General features: G+C 39.3%; 1 protein-coding gene across 2 annotated transcripts; it reads left to right on the forward strand.

The window, feature by feature from the left end:
- The first annotated feature begins 9,890 nt into the window (after positions 1 to 9,890).
- On the forward strand, positions 9,891 to 16,253 carry LOC112152522 (troponin I, fast skeletal muscle). Of its 2 annotated transcripts, none has more exons than XM_024282160.2 (7): positions 9,891 to 9,981; positions 11,091 to 11,123; positions 12,131 to 12,167; positions 12,293 to 12,421; positions 12,519 to 12,608; positions 15,782 to 15,955; positions 16,035 to 16,253. In XM_024282160.2, exons 2-7 carry the CDS (start codon positions 11,116 to 11,118, stop codon positions 16,110 to 16,112), a joined length of 516 nt encoding a protein of 171 aa, XP_024137928.1. In that variant the 5' UTR covers positions 9,891 to 9,981; positions 11,091 to 11,115; the 3' UTR covers positions 16,113 to 16,253. The 2 variants fall into 2 exon arrangements, with proteins under 2 accessions (XP_024137928.1, XP_024137929.1); XM_024282161.2 differs by having other exon boundaries at positions 9,920 to 9,977; positions 16,035 to 16,224.
- Positions 16,254 to 17,213: the final 960 nt, after the last annotated feature.

Raw genomic sequence — 17,213 nt, forward strand, 5'->3', positions numbered from 1 at the left:
GCTGCGGACAAACCAAATTTGGGGCCCACATTTTCTGCCCCCTTTTAAACCAGATGGGGCCCACTTGACCTTGCTGGCTGGGAAATAACAGAAGGTCGAATGACAAACTGAATCTTACTTTTATCAATCACTTTTTTAACTTCTTCGCTCTTTTATAACCTTCATTTCTAAGCAAAAAAGCACCATGTCATGACTGATCCCTCACGCCTCCAGACTACAAACCTTTGGCCTGACAATCTAACCTTTTGTAAATGAGGAGAAGCCACTTGGATGGAAAGAGCGTCTGTCTCCGCCCCATCATGAACCTTTCATCCTTCCCAGTGTCTCATCATCACAATGTCTTTCTGTGTTTAATAAAAACATCAGTCTTTTCTTTTAGTTTTTGTTGGTGAAGCAGAAGAATCATGATCATTTACTCATAACTTCCACAAATTCATAAACTCACCTCATGCAGCTTGGACATGGTTAACTGTTAACCTTAACTGAAAAGTCCAATTCAAGCCACCAAAACAAATCATAGAGAGACGTTTAAGTCTAAAGTTTAAAATGTACAATTTTATTTACAATTAAAAAAAACCTCTTTGTTGCTTGTCTTGCAACATTTTCCATAAACTGTGATATATATACATTTTCTCAGATTTCACTATAATTCAGTCCACAAAAATAGTTCTGCAAGAGCTTAACTTTTAACTACATCTTCTAATTGCTGAAAAATAGAATCCACTTGAAGTTCTTTTTTATTTTTTCTGTTTCATATCCAAATGTCTATTTTCGTTTGTCTCAGCAAAGGTAAGTTTTAAATTAAACTCTAGCAGGAATGATTGTATTTTAGTAGAAATATATCCTGACAGTAATGATATCCTTTCTCGGAGATATAATAATTAAAATGTGAGCGTGTGATTTGCTTCAAAAGGTACGTTCATTTAATCTAAAAATGTTCAAAAAAACTAAAGGCAAACTAATAAAGACGTTAAACACAGCTGTCATGAGGATTGCTGTTCTCTCTGTCTTTCTCTTTTTAATTGTAGTTAAAAGTCTGAATGAAAATTCCATAAAATCATCTGGAGACATTAGAAATGATCATTTCTTTGCCACATCTCCACTGTATGTAAAGCAAACATCGTTCTCAGGTACACTTTGTGTTTTTATGATATCTTATTATCAGTAAAACTACACCTTAATTCAGATTACTTCATACTTCATGCAGCTTCTGACGTGGGATTCCCGTCAAAAAGATCCCGTTTCATGGTTCCACTCAGAGGTTAAATGCTTTCTGTGTGACATGAGACGCTCTACTCCAGCTTCCACAGCCTTAACTATTTCTTAAGCATTTGGTATGCCATCCCTCAGAGTAGGGAGGGTTATATTTGACCTTTGCTGACAGCTGTATCAGATCCTTGCAGAGCAGCTGCCCTCTTCAGACTAACTCCAAGCTAGAATTAGAAAGGAGTTAGCAGAAGAGGAGAGCCATCTGGTGAAAAACACAAACATTTTTCTCTCATCGGCATGTCTGTGTCATCTACAGAACTCCACCTTCATTCCTTTAGTCTGTAATCCTTTTTCATCTGTGTTGTGCACTCTAACAACGGTCTGACAGGCCTTTTTAAACCTCTAGAAAAAAGGTGAGAGAAACAGCCCTCATGAGTCTAAAGATTCCAACATTTTCCCTGTTTTTCCACAGATGAGAGGTAAACGTGTCCCTGCATTGATCAGACACAACTGTTGAAGGAAACAGAGGTGAGTGGTCATGAAAGTGAGTTCCGAAACATTGATGATTTTTGAGAATTTGCAACAAAAGCTTTAGCATTAGGCTACTTAGAAGTAACATCAGAGTTGGAGGAATAGAATAATATGTGGATGTAGCACATGAGCATCCATCACTGTTTGTGTTATTCTAATCCAGGGGAACTTTAAATAAAAATTAATAATAATAACGAATAATTACTTGAACTCTTATGTATGTCAGAAGTTCCAGAGAATGATCAAACCAATTAAAAAGTCCACTAATTTTAAGAGTAAAGCAAAGACGATTTGGTGAATATTCAAGGTTTAAGATGAAGACAATCATTCATGGATGCTCAGCAGAAATCATCAAAAGAACCAACATTCTACGGTGACAATCAATAATCTTTCTGATGGAAAAAAGGTCAAAGCAGTTCATCAAACTGATAAAGATCCTGTTTTTGGCTAATGTTGTTTTGCAGTCACGGAGATGTGAGGCCAGACATCCCACAGCGTATGCAGAACAAGTTCAGGAGAAATTGAACGGTAAGGAATGATGTTCAGAATGGATGATATAAGAATGTCAGATGCAATTGTCCACTGATCCCCACCCAGATTGGGTCCTTAGGCAAGACCCTTGACCCTGCTGCCTAACTGGGTCCCTGTGCCCCTCAAATACAGGGTTGTGTCAGGAAGGGCATCCGGCGTAAAAACTCTGCCAAATCACTGATGCCAAACAGTGGGTGCTGTTACGCTGTGGTGACCCCAAAAAGGATAAGCTGAAAGAAGATGCAATGACAGCAGCATTTGATCAAGAAATAAAGCTTCTCCACTTCAGTCCAGGTCTTTACTGTCGTGTTCTATCACTGTATTAATTAAGTAGCAAAGTCCAATTTGCTGTCAGATGTTTAGACAGGGATCCAACAATTCTAATGGTTCCACTTTAACTGCTAAAACAAACTGAGTTTATGCTGGTCGGCATCAACTTGAGCAGCTAAAGCTGCCTGATGAAGAGAAAGATGAGTGTGCTGTGAAAACTGGCACATCTATGGTGGGAAAAAATATCTGTGATAAAGAGAAACAAAATATACAGATGACAGCATTATATAAATTATGGGATGAGGACAATAAAAAACGGAAAGAGGAGAGTGATAGCACAGAATGAGTGAAGCAGTCTGAAGCCCATCAGAGTGGGCTGACATCTATTACACACCAAACCACACTGCCACTATGTACATTTTGCGCATATTGTATGAATGAAAATTGGTTGAACGTGAATATATGTGGAAGACATGAGAATACTTGTGGTTTTTTATGCAAAGTTTTCACAGATGCATCACAAATTTAGCACATTAAAACCAAAATCAGTCGCACAGCGGGGCCAAAATCAAAAACACACTTTAGGTTGCAGGCCGAACAGGATAAACATTGATTAAACATACAAAATTTACATTTTTAAAACTTTTAAAACATAACTTTTTAACATTAATATGAACACAGACAGACATGAATATTATTCCAGAATAAATCAACTTAAATATTCAATAACTTTCAAGATTTTACTCTCCATAAAAATGTACTTTGTCAAAATTATACTAGTTAGAAATAGGCGCAAGATAACATTGGGCCATTAATAACAATAAAATAAAATGATCTGGAGGGCCGGATAGGATCACTCAGAGGGCCGGATCCGGCCCCTGGGCCTTGACTTTGACCCGTGACATAATCCATGCTTCATTGAACTTCTTTCACAGTCAGATTCACCTGGTTTGCACCAGTTCTACGGTCAGATTGGGGAGACCCCCACCGAGACAGGAAACCCCCCGGTGGGAGCTGCAGCTTGCCACGCGTATATAGTGACATCCACGCCTGTCATACCCGGCCCCCTACTGCGATCCACGGTGGAATCAGTATAGACTGCTGGAGCAGTGAAAGATTTATTTACTTATTTACCCCGTGTTTTATATTCCATGAGTTATGCATCAATGTTACATTAAAGGTCTTTAGACATATAAATATATACATGGAACTGTCATGGAAATTTATAAATTTGTAAATTGCAAAAATCCCGCACAGTTGAGAAAGATTTACACAATGATTAACATACTATGTAAAGTACGTTAAATTTAGAACCGACCAAACATTTTGAAACACAATTCACATAAAGACCCATCGGCTGAAACCCTCAATCAACATCTGTGCACATCGACAAATGACAAGCACAAGAAACACTTATGAATTACTGACATGTATCAGGAATGACTGAAATTTTGTTCATGGAAAATGCACAAAATGTGTGTAGTGACTGTGTGACACGGACTTTAAAGTTTATGCAGATATCTGTGACGACTGCTCAGGTCATTGAAGCTCTCTTATGCTTGTGTGCTGACCATGAATGTCCTTGCTGAAGGAAAGACGATGAGGTAGATGTGGTTAAAGATCTGTGTGTCAGCAGCCAGGAAACTGAGACAAAGAAGAATGCAGGAGTAATGGAGGAGAGGAGCAGTGGACAACAGAAATATCCAAAAAAAAAAAAAAAAAAAAAGCAGAACGGCAGTAGTACTGTAAGTTTGAATGAACTTAATGCAAAGTTCGCTCAAGACCACCAGGTCGGCCAGCACCTCAAAGAGTAGAAGGCTGAATGAATTCCCTCATGCCTTAATATTCTCTGGCTTTGGCGTGTTGCCCTATATGAGGTTCTGTTTGTGCCAAAAAGACGTTTTTGTGTCCATAACAAAGCATTTCATAGACAGTGGACAAGAAACATATTTTTGGCACAAACAGAAACTCATAGAAGTATTCCCATGAGCAGAAGCTACACACGCTTGTGGCCTTTATGCATCCTCCAAAAGAAAATGACAGAAAGAAAACTTGGGCTGCAATCCATTTCAGTTTTAATCCTTTACATTGTCATTGTGCATGACACTATTCTTTTTACATCTATTCCTCCCTTTTTTGCTCATTCTGTTAATATACTGGAATAATAATAATCAAGAAAAAGAGATTGTTTGAACTGTTTTACCTGTTGAACATTCACAATGTATTAGTTAATCAATAATGATAATAATAATAATCTGTATTTATATAGCCCCTTTCAAGATAAAAATCACAAAGTGTTTTAAAGTAAAACACAGAATAAAACACAGAATATAAAAACCAAATAAAGAAAAAGCAGTTTTAAAAATATGTGCTTTTAGCTGCTTTTATAAAGAAAACACAGAGTCTACAGACCTGAGGCTGAGAGGAAGGGAGTTCCAGAGGGATGGAGTCATTGCTGCAAAAGCTCTGTCGCCTTTAGTTTTTTACCGAGTTCTTTTGACAAGCAGCCGACCCGAGATCAAGTGCAGCTTGTTGTTTCCAGTGCTGCAATGTTTGCTTGTTACACACCTATAAACCTTAGACACTTTTAAAGAGAAAAAATATGTTTTCATTTTTAATTTCTCCAATGAGGAGAAGATTAAATCCTATGTTACAGACTCAGAATAGACTGAATGTTTTGATGCTTTAACTTCCAAACTGTAGCATTTCCTTGAGTGACCACTAGATGCTGCTGCAACCAAATCTTTCTATTGTTGAAAAGCAGCATCTTTAGTGTGAGGTTGAAATGTTTTACCTTTAATTTTACCTTAAATAAGTTTTCCTTAAACTTTACTCCTTAAATGATGTACACTTCCAGTCAAGTATGTCCTAACATCGGACCTGTAGTGTAATTGTTACCAATATTTCATCAGAGAAATGCAAACACAAAGATCTTTCTTTAAGAACAGGACTCTGTAGTATTTAGAGATCCAGAAGTTGTCCCAGAAAAATGACCTTTTACACAAATTAAAATATTTCCTGTTTAAATATAGTATGAAAGTATGAAAAGGTAGTCTTTTATTCAAATGATGAGAAAAAAGGGGATTAGACAGAAGGACTCTGGCTTTTCCTCCAGAACCTGCAGTGTGTGGTATGAAGGACAAACAATGAGGTCACACCTCTGTCATAGTATTGATAAGGTAAGTAAGTTAGAATGTATATACAGTAGATGACTTAGATGTTTTAAGTTAAAGCACTTCTGTAGAAGTTCCACTAGGTGCCAGTATGAGACACCAGATGCTTTATATCATGATCGAGGATACTGTTTTGAGTCTCTTTGACTATTCCACCATCATGATGTAATCGCACAATCACTCCTGAAATAAAATTACAACTTCAAGCATCCTCATTCCTTGCTCTGACATGGTGTCAGAAGTGGGATGTTAATATCCTGCCTTAACCGCACAATTCTCCGCTGCTAGCTTAGCTCTGTATCTCCCCCAGTCCGAGTGATCGCTGCTTGAACTCGTACTCCCTCGGTGCAAAACTCGGGCCGAATGAACTTCGACTCCCTGTCCCTGGAGCGAGCCGTCGACCTTTTTTTCTTTTTTGTCCGTTATTGAAGAACGAAACAGGATCTTTTGTCCTTCTGAACATGAGCCCTTCCTCTCCTCTCTGCCCTTTTTTTTTTTTTACCAGCGCTGTGCTATCGGTTAGCCACCCCAGATTAGTGCTCTCAAGTTTCAAAATAAAACTGAACCATTAACGACTGATATTAAAACAAAACAAGTACAACATAGCGGATTAATTAAAAGAAAAACAGGATACTACAATTTGAAATGACATGATGGGAGCATAATCCCGTCAAACAAGTTGGAGTACTGATCCCGTCGTTCTTCATCATCTGTCAGAGACACTGGTTGTAGCTTGACTCAGACTCTTCTTTCTCTGACATGAATCACGCTCTGGAAGCTGAACGAGACTTTGCAAACAGGCAGTAAATCTAGCGAGCTCCTGCTCAAATGCAGTGACACAAAAACCAACTTCAAGCCGACGGTGGAGGGATCTCAGAAAGCCACTTACAGCATCATGAGTGTGTCAGAACCAGTCATCACGTGGACATGATTATCGATGCTTCCACATAGCAAGGAAAGGCCATGCGCTTTCCTTCTGGATGTAGAGAACATTCCTGAAGCTCAAGTTGTAGCTGAGGCGTCTTTGCAGGAAAAACTTGTTTCCTCCCTCTGACAGAGCGCCAAACCTGACCCACATGTCGCGCTACGCTGTGACATTCCCGCCATAACTCCAACTCATCAGCAGCTGCCTTCTTCTTGGTCTTAGTTGTGGTAGAATCAGAGGCTAAAAATGGTCTTGGGCTTTTTTTATTTATTTATTTATTTTTTGTATAAGTTAATTAATATTCTGATTACAGTTTACAAAAGCTCCCAACGACTGGAACGACCTTCCTTTATCTCTACGTTCCATTTAATCGGTCATTGTTTAAGAAAGCTCTGTTAATCTCAGACATACTTGTGTTTGTTTTTAAAGTCTGAATTGTCAATCTACGATTGTCGCTGATTTAGCTTTCACTAACTGGGATTTGTTTTTTTCTTTTCTCAGTTCAGTTTTTGTTTTTTTGGATGTTTTTTTGCAAATGTGTTGATTTAAAATTTCTGAAATGTCATGTTGGGTAGTGGTGGATATTGAGAGCCTGTACTGCTATGAGTGTGTTTGTTATGTGTATTTAATTTCTATTTTTACTTTTTTGTTTGGTTCCTACTCTGTCATTTGTTGTGAATCTTTGGATCTTGGATCTTTTTGCCTGCAAGGATGCTTCAGAATGGAGTGGCGTAAAGAGGTTGTGGCTCACTGATTGCAGTTTGTACGTACACAAAGTTTTTCAAACAACATTTTTTCATTTGCTCCTGATTTAGAACAATTTGAATAATGTTCTTAATTCTACTTATATATGAGTAAAGAGCAAAAGAACATGATAAAAACACCAAAAGCACATTTCACATTGGAGTGGGTCTTTAATGTTACTGAGTTCAGCCACACGGTGTCAAGTTGTGAGAGAATGTTTTTGAAGGGACTATCTTCTGTCATCAGTTCTTATGAAACCTTTCAGCCGTAGCAGAGCTAGACAGTTTTATATGGGGGTGGAGGTGGGGGTCTGAACAGCAGAGTGTAAGGCCGTCACAAACGAAAGGATCAAAACAGTTACATTAACAGCAGCTCGTGAGCTGTTTCTAATGCTTTAAAGCTCCATTCATGCCAAGCACTGGTCCTTCAGTAGGGGGTGGAGTTTCTATGTTAGGGCAATAAACACATGTGATCTTAGAACCTGCACCGTGATTTGAGCATCAGTCCAACAGCAGAGCAGTTTGAGGTGTGCGATCCTTTCGTCAGACACGACGCGTCAAGAGATCAAAAATCTGAATTTTGGCGAGGTTGAAGCAGCATGTAAACCAATCAGAGACTCAGCTTTGGGCACGTTTTTGGTGAAGTTTTCAGTAACTTGATCAGCGTGTAGAAAAAATGTTCAATATGTTTGCTTGATGTGAGGGGTTTGGATCCTGAACTTCTATCCTGGGTTTCCAGAGACTGTTCCGGTTACTCTTGGGTGCAGGACCCATGGCGAGTCTTTTCTGGCTGCTGTTCAGGCGGCCCACATAGGTGGAACAATCAGCAGACCCCGGTCTCTGGGCGGGACTATTGGCGCGGAGTTAGCCTTTTGTCATTTCCCATCATCCCATGTCTTTTATGCATTAATGAGATACACAGACACCCCCTTCCATGTCTCCCAACACCTCACCACCTTCTGCAGCAGATGTGTAAGATCCTCTGAATTTGGTTCTGCTAAGGATCTTGGGTTTTCTTTTTTATTTTATCTTTTTTATTGGTTTATTTCTCAGGGACAGTACAGATTAAAAGCATAAATGCAATGTGCCAGAATTAACTTAGAAGCTATTTTCATCTATAGTCCCTGGACAGATGTTTAAAATGTCCACCTAAAACATTAAATCAACAATAAAAAGCACTATAAAAATACACTAAAAGACACTTTGCACACTCAGGATGTTTGGCCCTTCAATATCTGATGTTCCGTTTGGATTTTACAGTAGGTCATGAACAGGTTATGGGCTGAAACACAGTCTAAACTAAACCCAAATATGTCCTCAAAGTAGATCGGAATGAAAAACCGAATTTGGATGTCAGTCAAAATGTTGTCACTTGACGGGGAGGCGGAGTCCTTACGGGTCTCTGCTGGGATGTCCAGTCATGATCATCAGTGACATGAACTTACAGAGCAACACTCCCGCTCTGTGTGCTTGATGACAGGAAGCTTCATCACATTGTTTTGAGGGTTTCACTCTTTCCAAAGGAGGTTAGTACTAAGAATGGCCACGCTTAGATTACCAGCGTCTACATTTTAATTACTTTCGCCTACAGAAACTAAATCATTGAGATTTTTAAAATTGAGTGGAAAGAGAGAGTGAATCCTATGAGGAAGCAGCAAAGGAATCCCTGCTCATAACCAAGAAGAGATCAATTTCAGCTCATTTCATTTACATAGAGTTAAATCTAAGGCAGCAAGGAACCTTATATCCTGCAAGATCTGCCTCCTCGCCCACCTGAAGTCATGCACCATTATTTTTATAGCACAAGTGTTAATATGAGACGGTTGGCTGCAGCCAGAGAACGATCTGGAAGCCTTTCTGCTCTCAGATCCGCATCTACAATCAGCAATCCAAGATGAAACATTAACCAGGCCAGCGAGTGGGAGAGGGATATTAATAGATAGAAGGATATTAGTTCATTAGACTCTTAATGGGGAGTAATACTTCAAATCAAAATTCAGATTTAGACATTTTGATCTTTATTCCTTCTGTTCAGTGAGTCTTGTTCTTCACATCTCCAGTGATCTCCACTGACGCTCTCAGCAGATGTTGGGACTTAGAGGATCCAGTCGTACTAAAAGTTTCGCACAGTCTATTACATTTATTGTTTTTTTTTTTTTTTGAAGTGATTTTTTTTCCACTTAACAATAGTTTTGTAGATTTCAGGAGTTCTGATTCTGACACAGAAGTGTTCCTCTCTAGAATGAGGTCTTTCACAAAAATCTGGTTCCAATGACAGTTTTCTTAGTATTTTTGAGATACTCTGAAGGTTTTAGTGTAAATCACTATTTAAGTCATCATACCCCCCCTCTCAGACCTCCAAGCAGAGGTCTCAAATGAAATCATGCTCCTCCTTGATGATGGCGGGTTTATGGGATGAAGTTGGGGGATGGGGATATTTAAGGAGCTTGATGGCCCATTGGACTGAGGATCCTGCATTTCCATAAACAGCAGCTCCACATTCACATCTGAAGCCTCATATATATATATAAACAGGCAGGCCAGGATTTCTTCCCACTGCCTCTGAGGCCCTCCTCCTCGACTTTTCGTCTCAGTGTAGGTGAGACCAGTTTCCCTTTCCTCCTCCTCCTCCTGCTCTCCATGCGTCCGGGCAGCTGTTGAATGGATGAGTGGAGTCTGAGTCAACAAACTTTTGTTGAAATGATGACCATCGCGGCTTTGGAGCTTTTGAAGAAGAAAATGGAATTGCAGAAATAGAGGAGGAGCAGTCGACTCTGTCAGGATGAGGCTTTTATTTGTTTGCAGATTAGTATTTCATTGAGGTTTGAAGCAGTCATTTTTATTTTGGACTAAAATGTAGAAGTTGACAAACTTTTTTTTGTATCATAAATGTTAATGTTTGGGTTATATTTTCAAAGAACTGCTGATTTGAATGATTGGATTCCTAGATAACGTTTGCATTTTAACAGAAAGGAAATGTTTTAAAAATCACATTGGTTTGGTGTGAAATTTAAAAGACTATTTTTGTATTTTTTCTTTAAGAAACGTTGTTTTGATTTTGAGGATTCCACCTTGTTTTTTTCTAAATACTTGTCATTGCAGGAACTTGATGACTTGTCAGTAAAAAAACAGATTTTCAGCTGTCCTCGCAAGAGGAAAGTTCCTTAAAATTCCTTATTATCCTGCTTTTAAATTACACCACAAGAATTACGTTGAAGCCTTTAATGAATTTAGATTTTTTTTCAATTTTGATTTCTGGGTTTGTTCTTCTCTGAGAAAACATGACTAATATTCCCAGACAGTGAGCATCAGCTGTTGTCTGTCAGTATTCCGTTAGCGCCAAATGAATCATTTGATCTTTGATGAATTTTTTGTAAAAATAACTCCGGACATCTGATTCTGGCTTGGGCCCGTTTGTTTTTGGAGAGCGTGAGGTGCATCCTGACTCCAGCTGGCAGCTAACTTGCTGCCGCAGCACATTTTGCTGGAATGACTTCTGTCTGGGAAAGGAATTGAAGTGTTAACTCCAGCGGGATATTTAGTTCTGAACACCTGTAAAGGAGCTTAGCGCAGGCGTCAACAGTGACATCTGATGCACACTCCAAACTTAGCTCCGTGTCTGCTCAGCTGCTCGTCAAATGCTTGACTAACTCAGACGATATGCAGCCAGATTCCTCATTTTGCTCTGTTTCTTGTGTCTTCAAACAGGCTGTGAAGAACAAAAACCATCAACATGTCTGAGTAAGTGCTGCCTCTTCACTGGTTTTACTCATCAAACTGGTTTTAGAAGAAAAGGAGAGAATTTGGAGAAGACAGATGCACAAAACAGGAGGGAAACAATGGGGAAATAAACACAGAAATAAGAAATAAAATGAAGAATGGAAAATTAAAGTTAAAATAAGGCTTAATGTCAGAGCACATAGTGAAGGTAAACAATAGCCAAAAGAAAAGTGGTGAGAAAACGCATCAGAAATGTTACAAAAGATATAGAATTGGCTAAAGCCAAAACAAGAAAATACTGAAAAGGTGAAATAAATGCAACAAAAAAAACTAAAATTTCAAGTCTGAAGACAGCAACTTTAGAAAGCAGGTTATTTGGAAGCTGTCATGAACCCACAAAGTTCAGATTTCCAGGTTGGGTTCATAGAAGTTAGTTACTGTAAGAATAATTAAAAAAAAATGTTTTAAGCGAGGATTGAAGTAAACCATTTAACACCAGAGCTCTAGTGTTTTTGTTCTTTGATGTACTGTAACGTTTCAACCATTAACATGATCAACGTAATTCCAACAAATTCTGAAGGAGGTCGTGTTAATGGTTGAAAAGTTAAAGTATGTTAAAGATTTTGTGTTTAAGCGTCACCGGCGACGCCTCAGGGGGTAAAGGGTTAAGCACAGAAAATACAAAGCAGAACTTTTGATCAAGTTTGCAGTCAAGACCCTTTAATGTCTAGTCATCCAGCGTCTGATAAATGAGCCTGACTCTTTTTTAGAAGTTTTTTTTAATTATTTGTCTTGTTAGCCACTTTCACCAAAGCTTAAAAGGCTCCAATTTCTCCATAATCAAAATCAGAAATCTTTTTTTTTCTTGTTAACAACATTTTTATCTTGTGATTCACTCCAAGCAGATATTATTACTCATATATGTTTTAAAAATGTTTTGGTGGGGAGATGTTAAAATGCTTTCAGTCCCTCTGTGTGTGACTGAGGAGGAACATGCAGCACTAACACTGCTGTCTGTGCTTCCCCAGGAAAAAGATGACTTCGAGCCGCAGGCACCACCTGAAGGTACGCATTTGATATTTGTTTGCGCATCACTACAGGTTTCTGGTGGCTTTAACACAGTCGTCTGCAACCTGCAGCTCTATATTTTTTCCCTTCACTGACTGTTTGACTGTTCTTTTGTTCTGCAGAGTTTGGTTCTTCAGGTGGCAGCCAATTGGTTGGAGCAGGAGAAAAAGGACCTTGTGACCGCCAAGGAGAATTACATGTCTGAGAATTGCGCTGCTCCTGACATGAGTGGAGACCAAGCCGCCCTCCAGGTGAGAGAAACTTCACAGTCAAGTCAGCAGCCAAAACCACTTGAAAGAAGCACAAATGGATTCTTTTGCTGATTTTTTTCTTCTTAAAAAAAACAAGGAAACCTGCAAAAAGCTGCACGCTCTCATTGACAAGATAGATGAAGAGAGGTATGACCTGGAGGCCAAAGTGGGGAAGGCCGACAAAGAGGTACGAAACATCATCACTTAAAAAACGCATGACGGGGAGGATGGCTGTCAACGTGTTTCAAAGCAACAAAAACATGTTTTGTGCTTTAAATTAAAGTTAAAGCAGCTGAAGCTTCATGTTGGTGAAAGTACCTGTACAACTTCAAGTATTTGTGTAAATACTTTCTGATCTGCACTGGTTGCAAACTTTAATCAAAGCAGACATTAACCTGCTCTAATTCCAAATACATTTATTTTATCAGACGAAGAAAGAACGAGATATTTAATGTATCAACCTGAGATGATAAAGGCTGAAACCTGCAAAGCACTGTATAATGTTGACAAATATTGTTAATACATTTTTTAAGCTTGTAAGCAGTTTATTATTATAGCCTTTGTAGACAATGGTCTCACTTTAGATGTTAGGGAAAGTGAAGTATGAATGAAATATGATAAACCATATTTGGTCTATTGTGCTGATAAATGTGATACTAACACTAAAAGTTTGTAAAAATCATAATTGTTTTTGTTAATTTCCCATTACACATTTGTAATTACTCTATGGAGGCTGGACATATTTAAGATCTGTTTCTTTAAAATTATTTAATAGGAGGATTTTTTTCTGACTATTTTTTCTAGTCGCTGGTTATCTACGTTAGTGTGCGGCTGCTAGCGCTCGCATTATTATAAAGTGGAGTCTTAATTAGGGTCTATTTTTAACATAAGGCGTACTGTATTGTAAGGTGCAAAAACAGTCAAAACAGACAAAACCGTGAGTTTAGTCAACTTTATTCTTATATTTAACAATCCACTCACATTATTCTTTTAATCAATATTTTTCAACAAATAAATAAATCAAAGTCCTCATATTCTGAATTAAACAGCTGCACAATTTTGGAATCAAACACGCCGGTTTCCTCTCATGGTTGTCGGGGTCAGTCTTGTTGCCATGTGTCTGTTCATCAATGATGCTAGCTTTAGCAAAAGCTGTACAGTAAAAGTATGAGCGCTGTCTGTCATCCAAGGTGGGTTTCTGCTAGTGCTGGGTGGATCGATCAAAAATATTGATACTATCAATCTCAAGTTGGTATCAATATTGATCGACATGGATGATATTGATATCTCTACTCTTGTTTGAAACTTTTCTGTAGCTGCAAAAGGATCCAGCTTTTAATGAACGATTTTCCATTTAATTGAAACTATTGTCCTAATTCTGTTTTTATGCTTATTAAGTACTTAAAAAAAGAAAAACCTACAAAAAGTCATTTGTCAAAAGTCAATTAAAAAGTTTTTCCGGTACACGTCACATCCACCACATTTATGAAAAATGTTGATATTGGTATAGATATCGGCAATATTGACCAGTCGGATCAGTATTGGATCAATACCCAAATGCTCAGCATTTCCAGCCCTAGTTTCTGCACCATCTTAAGATGTGGCACAACTTTACCTCCAGCCACATTGTTTCATAGGAGCACGGCTACCCCTTTCATGGGTAAGAAAGCAGAGGGACAAACTGCATGGAAAAATTCCAGATATTAATTTGTATTTTAATTTAATCTGTACAGAGTGGAGAGAATACACCTAGCCAAAACCCACCCTGTACAGAGCAATGACTGTAAACTGGTGCTCAGAGAAACCCAAATATCTTTTAATTCCTTTTAATGTCTTTTGTACATTTGTATTATTGTTAGTGTTTTACTGCTTTCTGTCATCATGGCCAGGGGACCACAGATGAAAACTAGCCCTTTGGCTAATTTTGGCTTTTCTAAAACCACGAGTTTCGCCTTGTTTAACCATGTGGTTTTCTTTTAAATTGCATTGCCCCTTTTTAAATAAATAAATAAATACTAAAATACTAAAAAATAAGAAATGTACTTGCCAGAATCACTGTTTGTGACTCACCAGTGTCCCTCAAAACACACACAACAAGCTCATCCATGCCGGAAATGGTCTGACAGTTAATCGGGCGAGCGCTTGTCAAAGTCACACAAGAACAGTTTTACAGATTTTGGAACTTGGAGCACAAAAAAAAGAGCGGAGGATTATTAGACGCATGCCTGATTTTTTAATAAAGCTTAGGCTTCCAAGCGTGCCTCATTGTGAAGGAAATACGGTAACATCAGAGGATTTATAAAGTTAAAAAGTCACGCTAAAACTAAAAGTCATTACTTACACTTCAAACGAGTTTCTCCTCCGTGGCACAGCACGACATGTAACACCTACCGGCGGAGGGATACGCAGCCTTTAAGGCCCTAACCTTTAAAAAAACAAAAAACAAAAACTCAGACACCACTAAAGCTTCAAATGTCCGTACAGTTGTGGGGGAGGGAGAAGTCGTAAGTGATAAAGTTAAAGTTCCACTATTTGTCACACACCTAGGTGTGTGAAATTTGTTCTCCGCATTTGACCTATCCCCTGGGGGAGTGGTGAGCTGCAGACACAGCTGTGCTCGGGAACCATTTGGTGGTTTAACCCCCCAGTCCAACTCCTTAGTGCTGAGTGTTAAGAAGGGCACATTTTTAGAGTCTTTGGTATGACTCGACCAGGATTTGAACCCACGACCTTCCAATCTAAGGGCGGACACTCTACCACAAGGCCACTGAGCTGTGGAAGAATCCAGAATTGGCCATAGATTGTATCACAAATTCTCAGCCCTGCAACAGCAGGATGCTGGAAAAGATATTAGAGGATCCTGGATTTTAGACTTTTTTTTGCCTCCAAAAGATCCAACTTGTCTCGGAAATTTTCAGAAAGCTCATCCATGGTTACACATTCATCTTTCTGTTGTGACAGCTGCAACAGAAAAAGCTCATCCCTTCCCACAGGAACATGTATTCCCAAATCTAACACTAGCATGTGCAGAGGGGGTGGAGACAAATGCTCAGCTGCCATTGTACTTGTGATGTAAACACAACTCGGCAAAATTCTGTCAAACGAAAAGGAAAATCTGTCCTGAACGTCTAGTTAAAGATGAGCACAAACTCATGTTAATGTTACCAGAAAAGAAGGAATCTCCATTTTAACACGTTGTTTACTCCAAGAACTGAGGAGATGTTTTCATGTTTTTGAAATAGTTCTTCTGTTACTTTGTGTGTTTTATTTTGTTTAGCTCCAGGGCATGAGTCTACAAAAGATGCCAAAACGTTGACCTTTCTGTTTCCTTTCTTCACTGAAATGCTCGTCCACTCCTAGATTGAAGACCTGAAGATCAAGGTGGTCGACCTCCAGGGAGTGAAGAAGCCCGCCCTGAAGAAGGTGCGCATGTCTGCCGACGCCATGCTGAAGGCCCTGCTGGGCTCCAAACACACGGTCAACATGGATCTGAGAGCCAACCTGAAGCAGGTCAAGAAGGAGACCAAAGAGGAGGTGAGCATTTGCAGTATGGATGGCTCTCTGGAAAGGCTGCTGCTTTTCACTGACTGTGCGCTGTGCTTGTGTGATGCAGCCAATAGAGGCAGTCGGCGACTGGCGTAAGAACATTGAGGACAAGGCTGACAGGAAGAAGATGTTCGAGTCCTCCTAAAGAACTGAACTCTATCTCTGCAGCTGTGCTGGGCTGCTGCCACAACTTTTTTTTTTTTTTTTTGAACTTCTGGAAGTTTTCATTGAATTGAAATGCATTTGTTTCATTACATCATAATCTGTGCTGATTTGTTTAACCGCACATCTATGTAGCAAAGGGAGCAGTTCAATCAGAAGGTTGGTAGTTTGATCCCAAGCCTCCACGTGCTGAAGATCCTGAAGGGAATGTTGTCCCTGATGTGTTCTTCTTTTGTAAGTGGCTTGGGATGAAAGTATGAGCAACATGAATAAATGTGAATGTTCAGATGAGTGAAGAGGCTTCTTTTCCATGTTTTCTAACTCTGGATTGTTACTCTGGTGTTAAGCTCCCTGTGTGTCGGTTGATCATTTTCTCACACCTGCTGCTGTGAGGTTCTGTCTTTGACTCAGTGAAGCACAACTCCGCAAAATTACTTTAAGCACAGATTTTTAGATTACATTTGGGTAAAAGTTACATTTGTAGAACTTATTCAAGAAAACGTGTATTTATACGTCACTTCAACACATTCTCATTCCCAGGTTGTCGTATATTGACATTTGGTTAATGTTAAAAATTTATGTTTTGTGTGTCCTCAACTTTTCGTTTTTTTGAGATTCTAGGTGCTTCGTTTAAATCAGGACTCCACAACCACTGGGCTCCAAACCGGTAATGGGACACGTACCGAACCGGTACCCTAACTCTGACCTTTACCCGGTTCCAGACACGTACCAGAACCGGTAGTGCAAACCAGTACTGGAACCGCACGGTTGTGGACAGCACTGGAACCGTGCACCTTATACCACAAACGTACGCTACCAGACGTACCAGTTTGCGGACCAGGCAAGGGTTAGGGTACCGATACTGGCCACATCCCGAGGACCGGTCTGCATTCGGGACCCCTGATTTAATCAGAACAGCCAGCACGTCAAAAAACAACAAGTTGGGGACACTCAAAACGTAAAAAAGTGACATGGACTGGTCCTTAACCAATTGTGTCACTGCTGATGGAGGTTACTGTATGGGGGTGAACAGGACTTGATGAAATCACAGACTGGAGCATTTCCTTTTTGTGGTACTGTGCAT

Source organism: Oryzias melastigma, linkage group LG6 (genome assembly GCF_002922805.2).
Source record: "Oryzias melastigma strain HK-1 linkage group LG6, ASM292280v2, whole genome shotgun sequence".
Taxonomy (NCBI): domain Eukaryota; kingdom Metazoa; phylum Chordata; class Actinopteri; order Beloniformes; family Adrianichthyidae; genus Oryzias; species Oryzias melastigma.

Excerpts from the sequence above, each read along its gene's own strand:
- LOC112152522 (XM_024282160.2), top strand. Across the intron at positions 12,422-12,518 it reads GAGACCAAGCCGCCCTCCAG|GAAACCTGCAAAAAGCTGCA; the intron begins GTGAGAGAAACT and ends AAAAAAAACAAG. Across the intron at positions 15,956-16,034 it reads AGAAGGAGACCAAAGAGGAG|CCAATAGAGGCAGTCGGCGA; the intron begins GTGAGCATTTGC and ends TGTGTGATGCAG.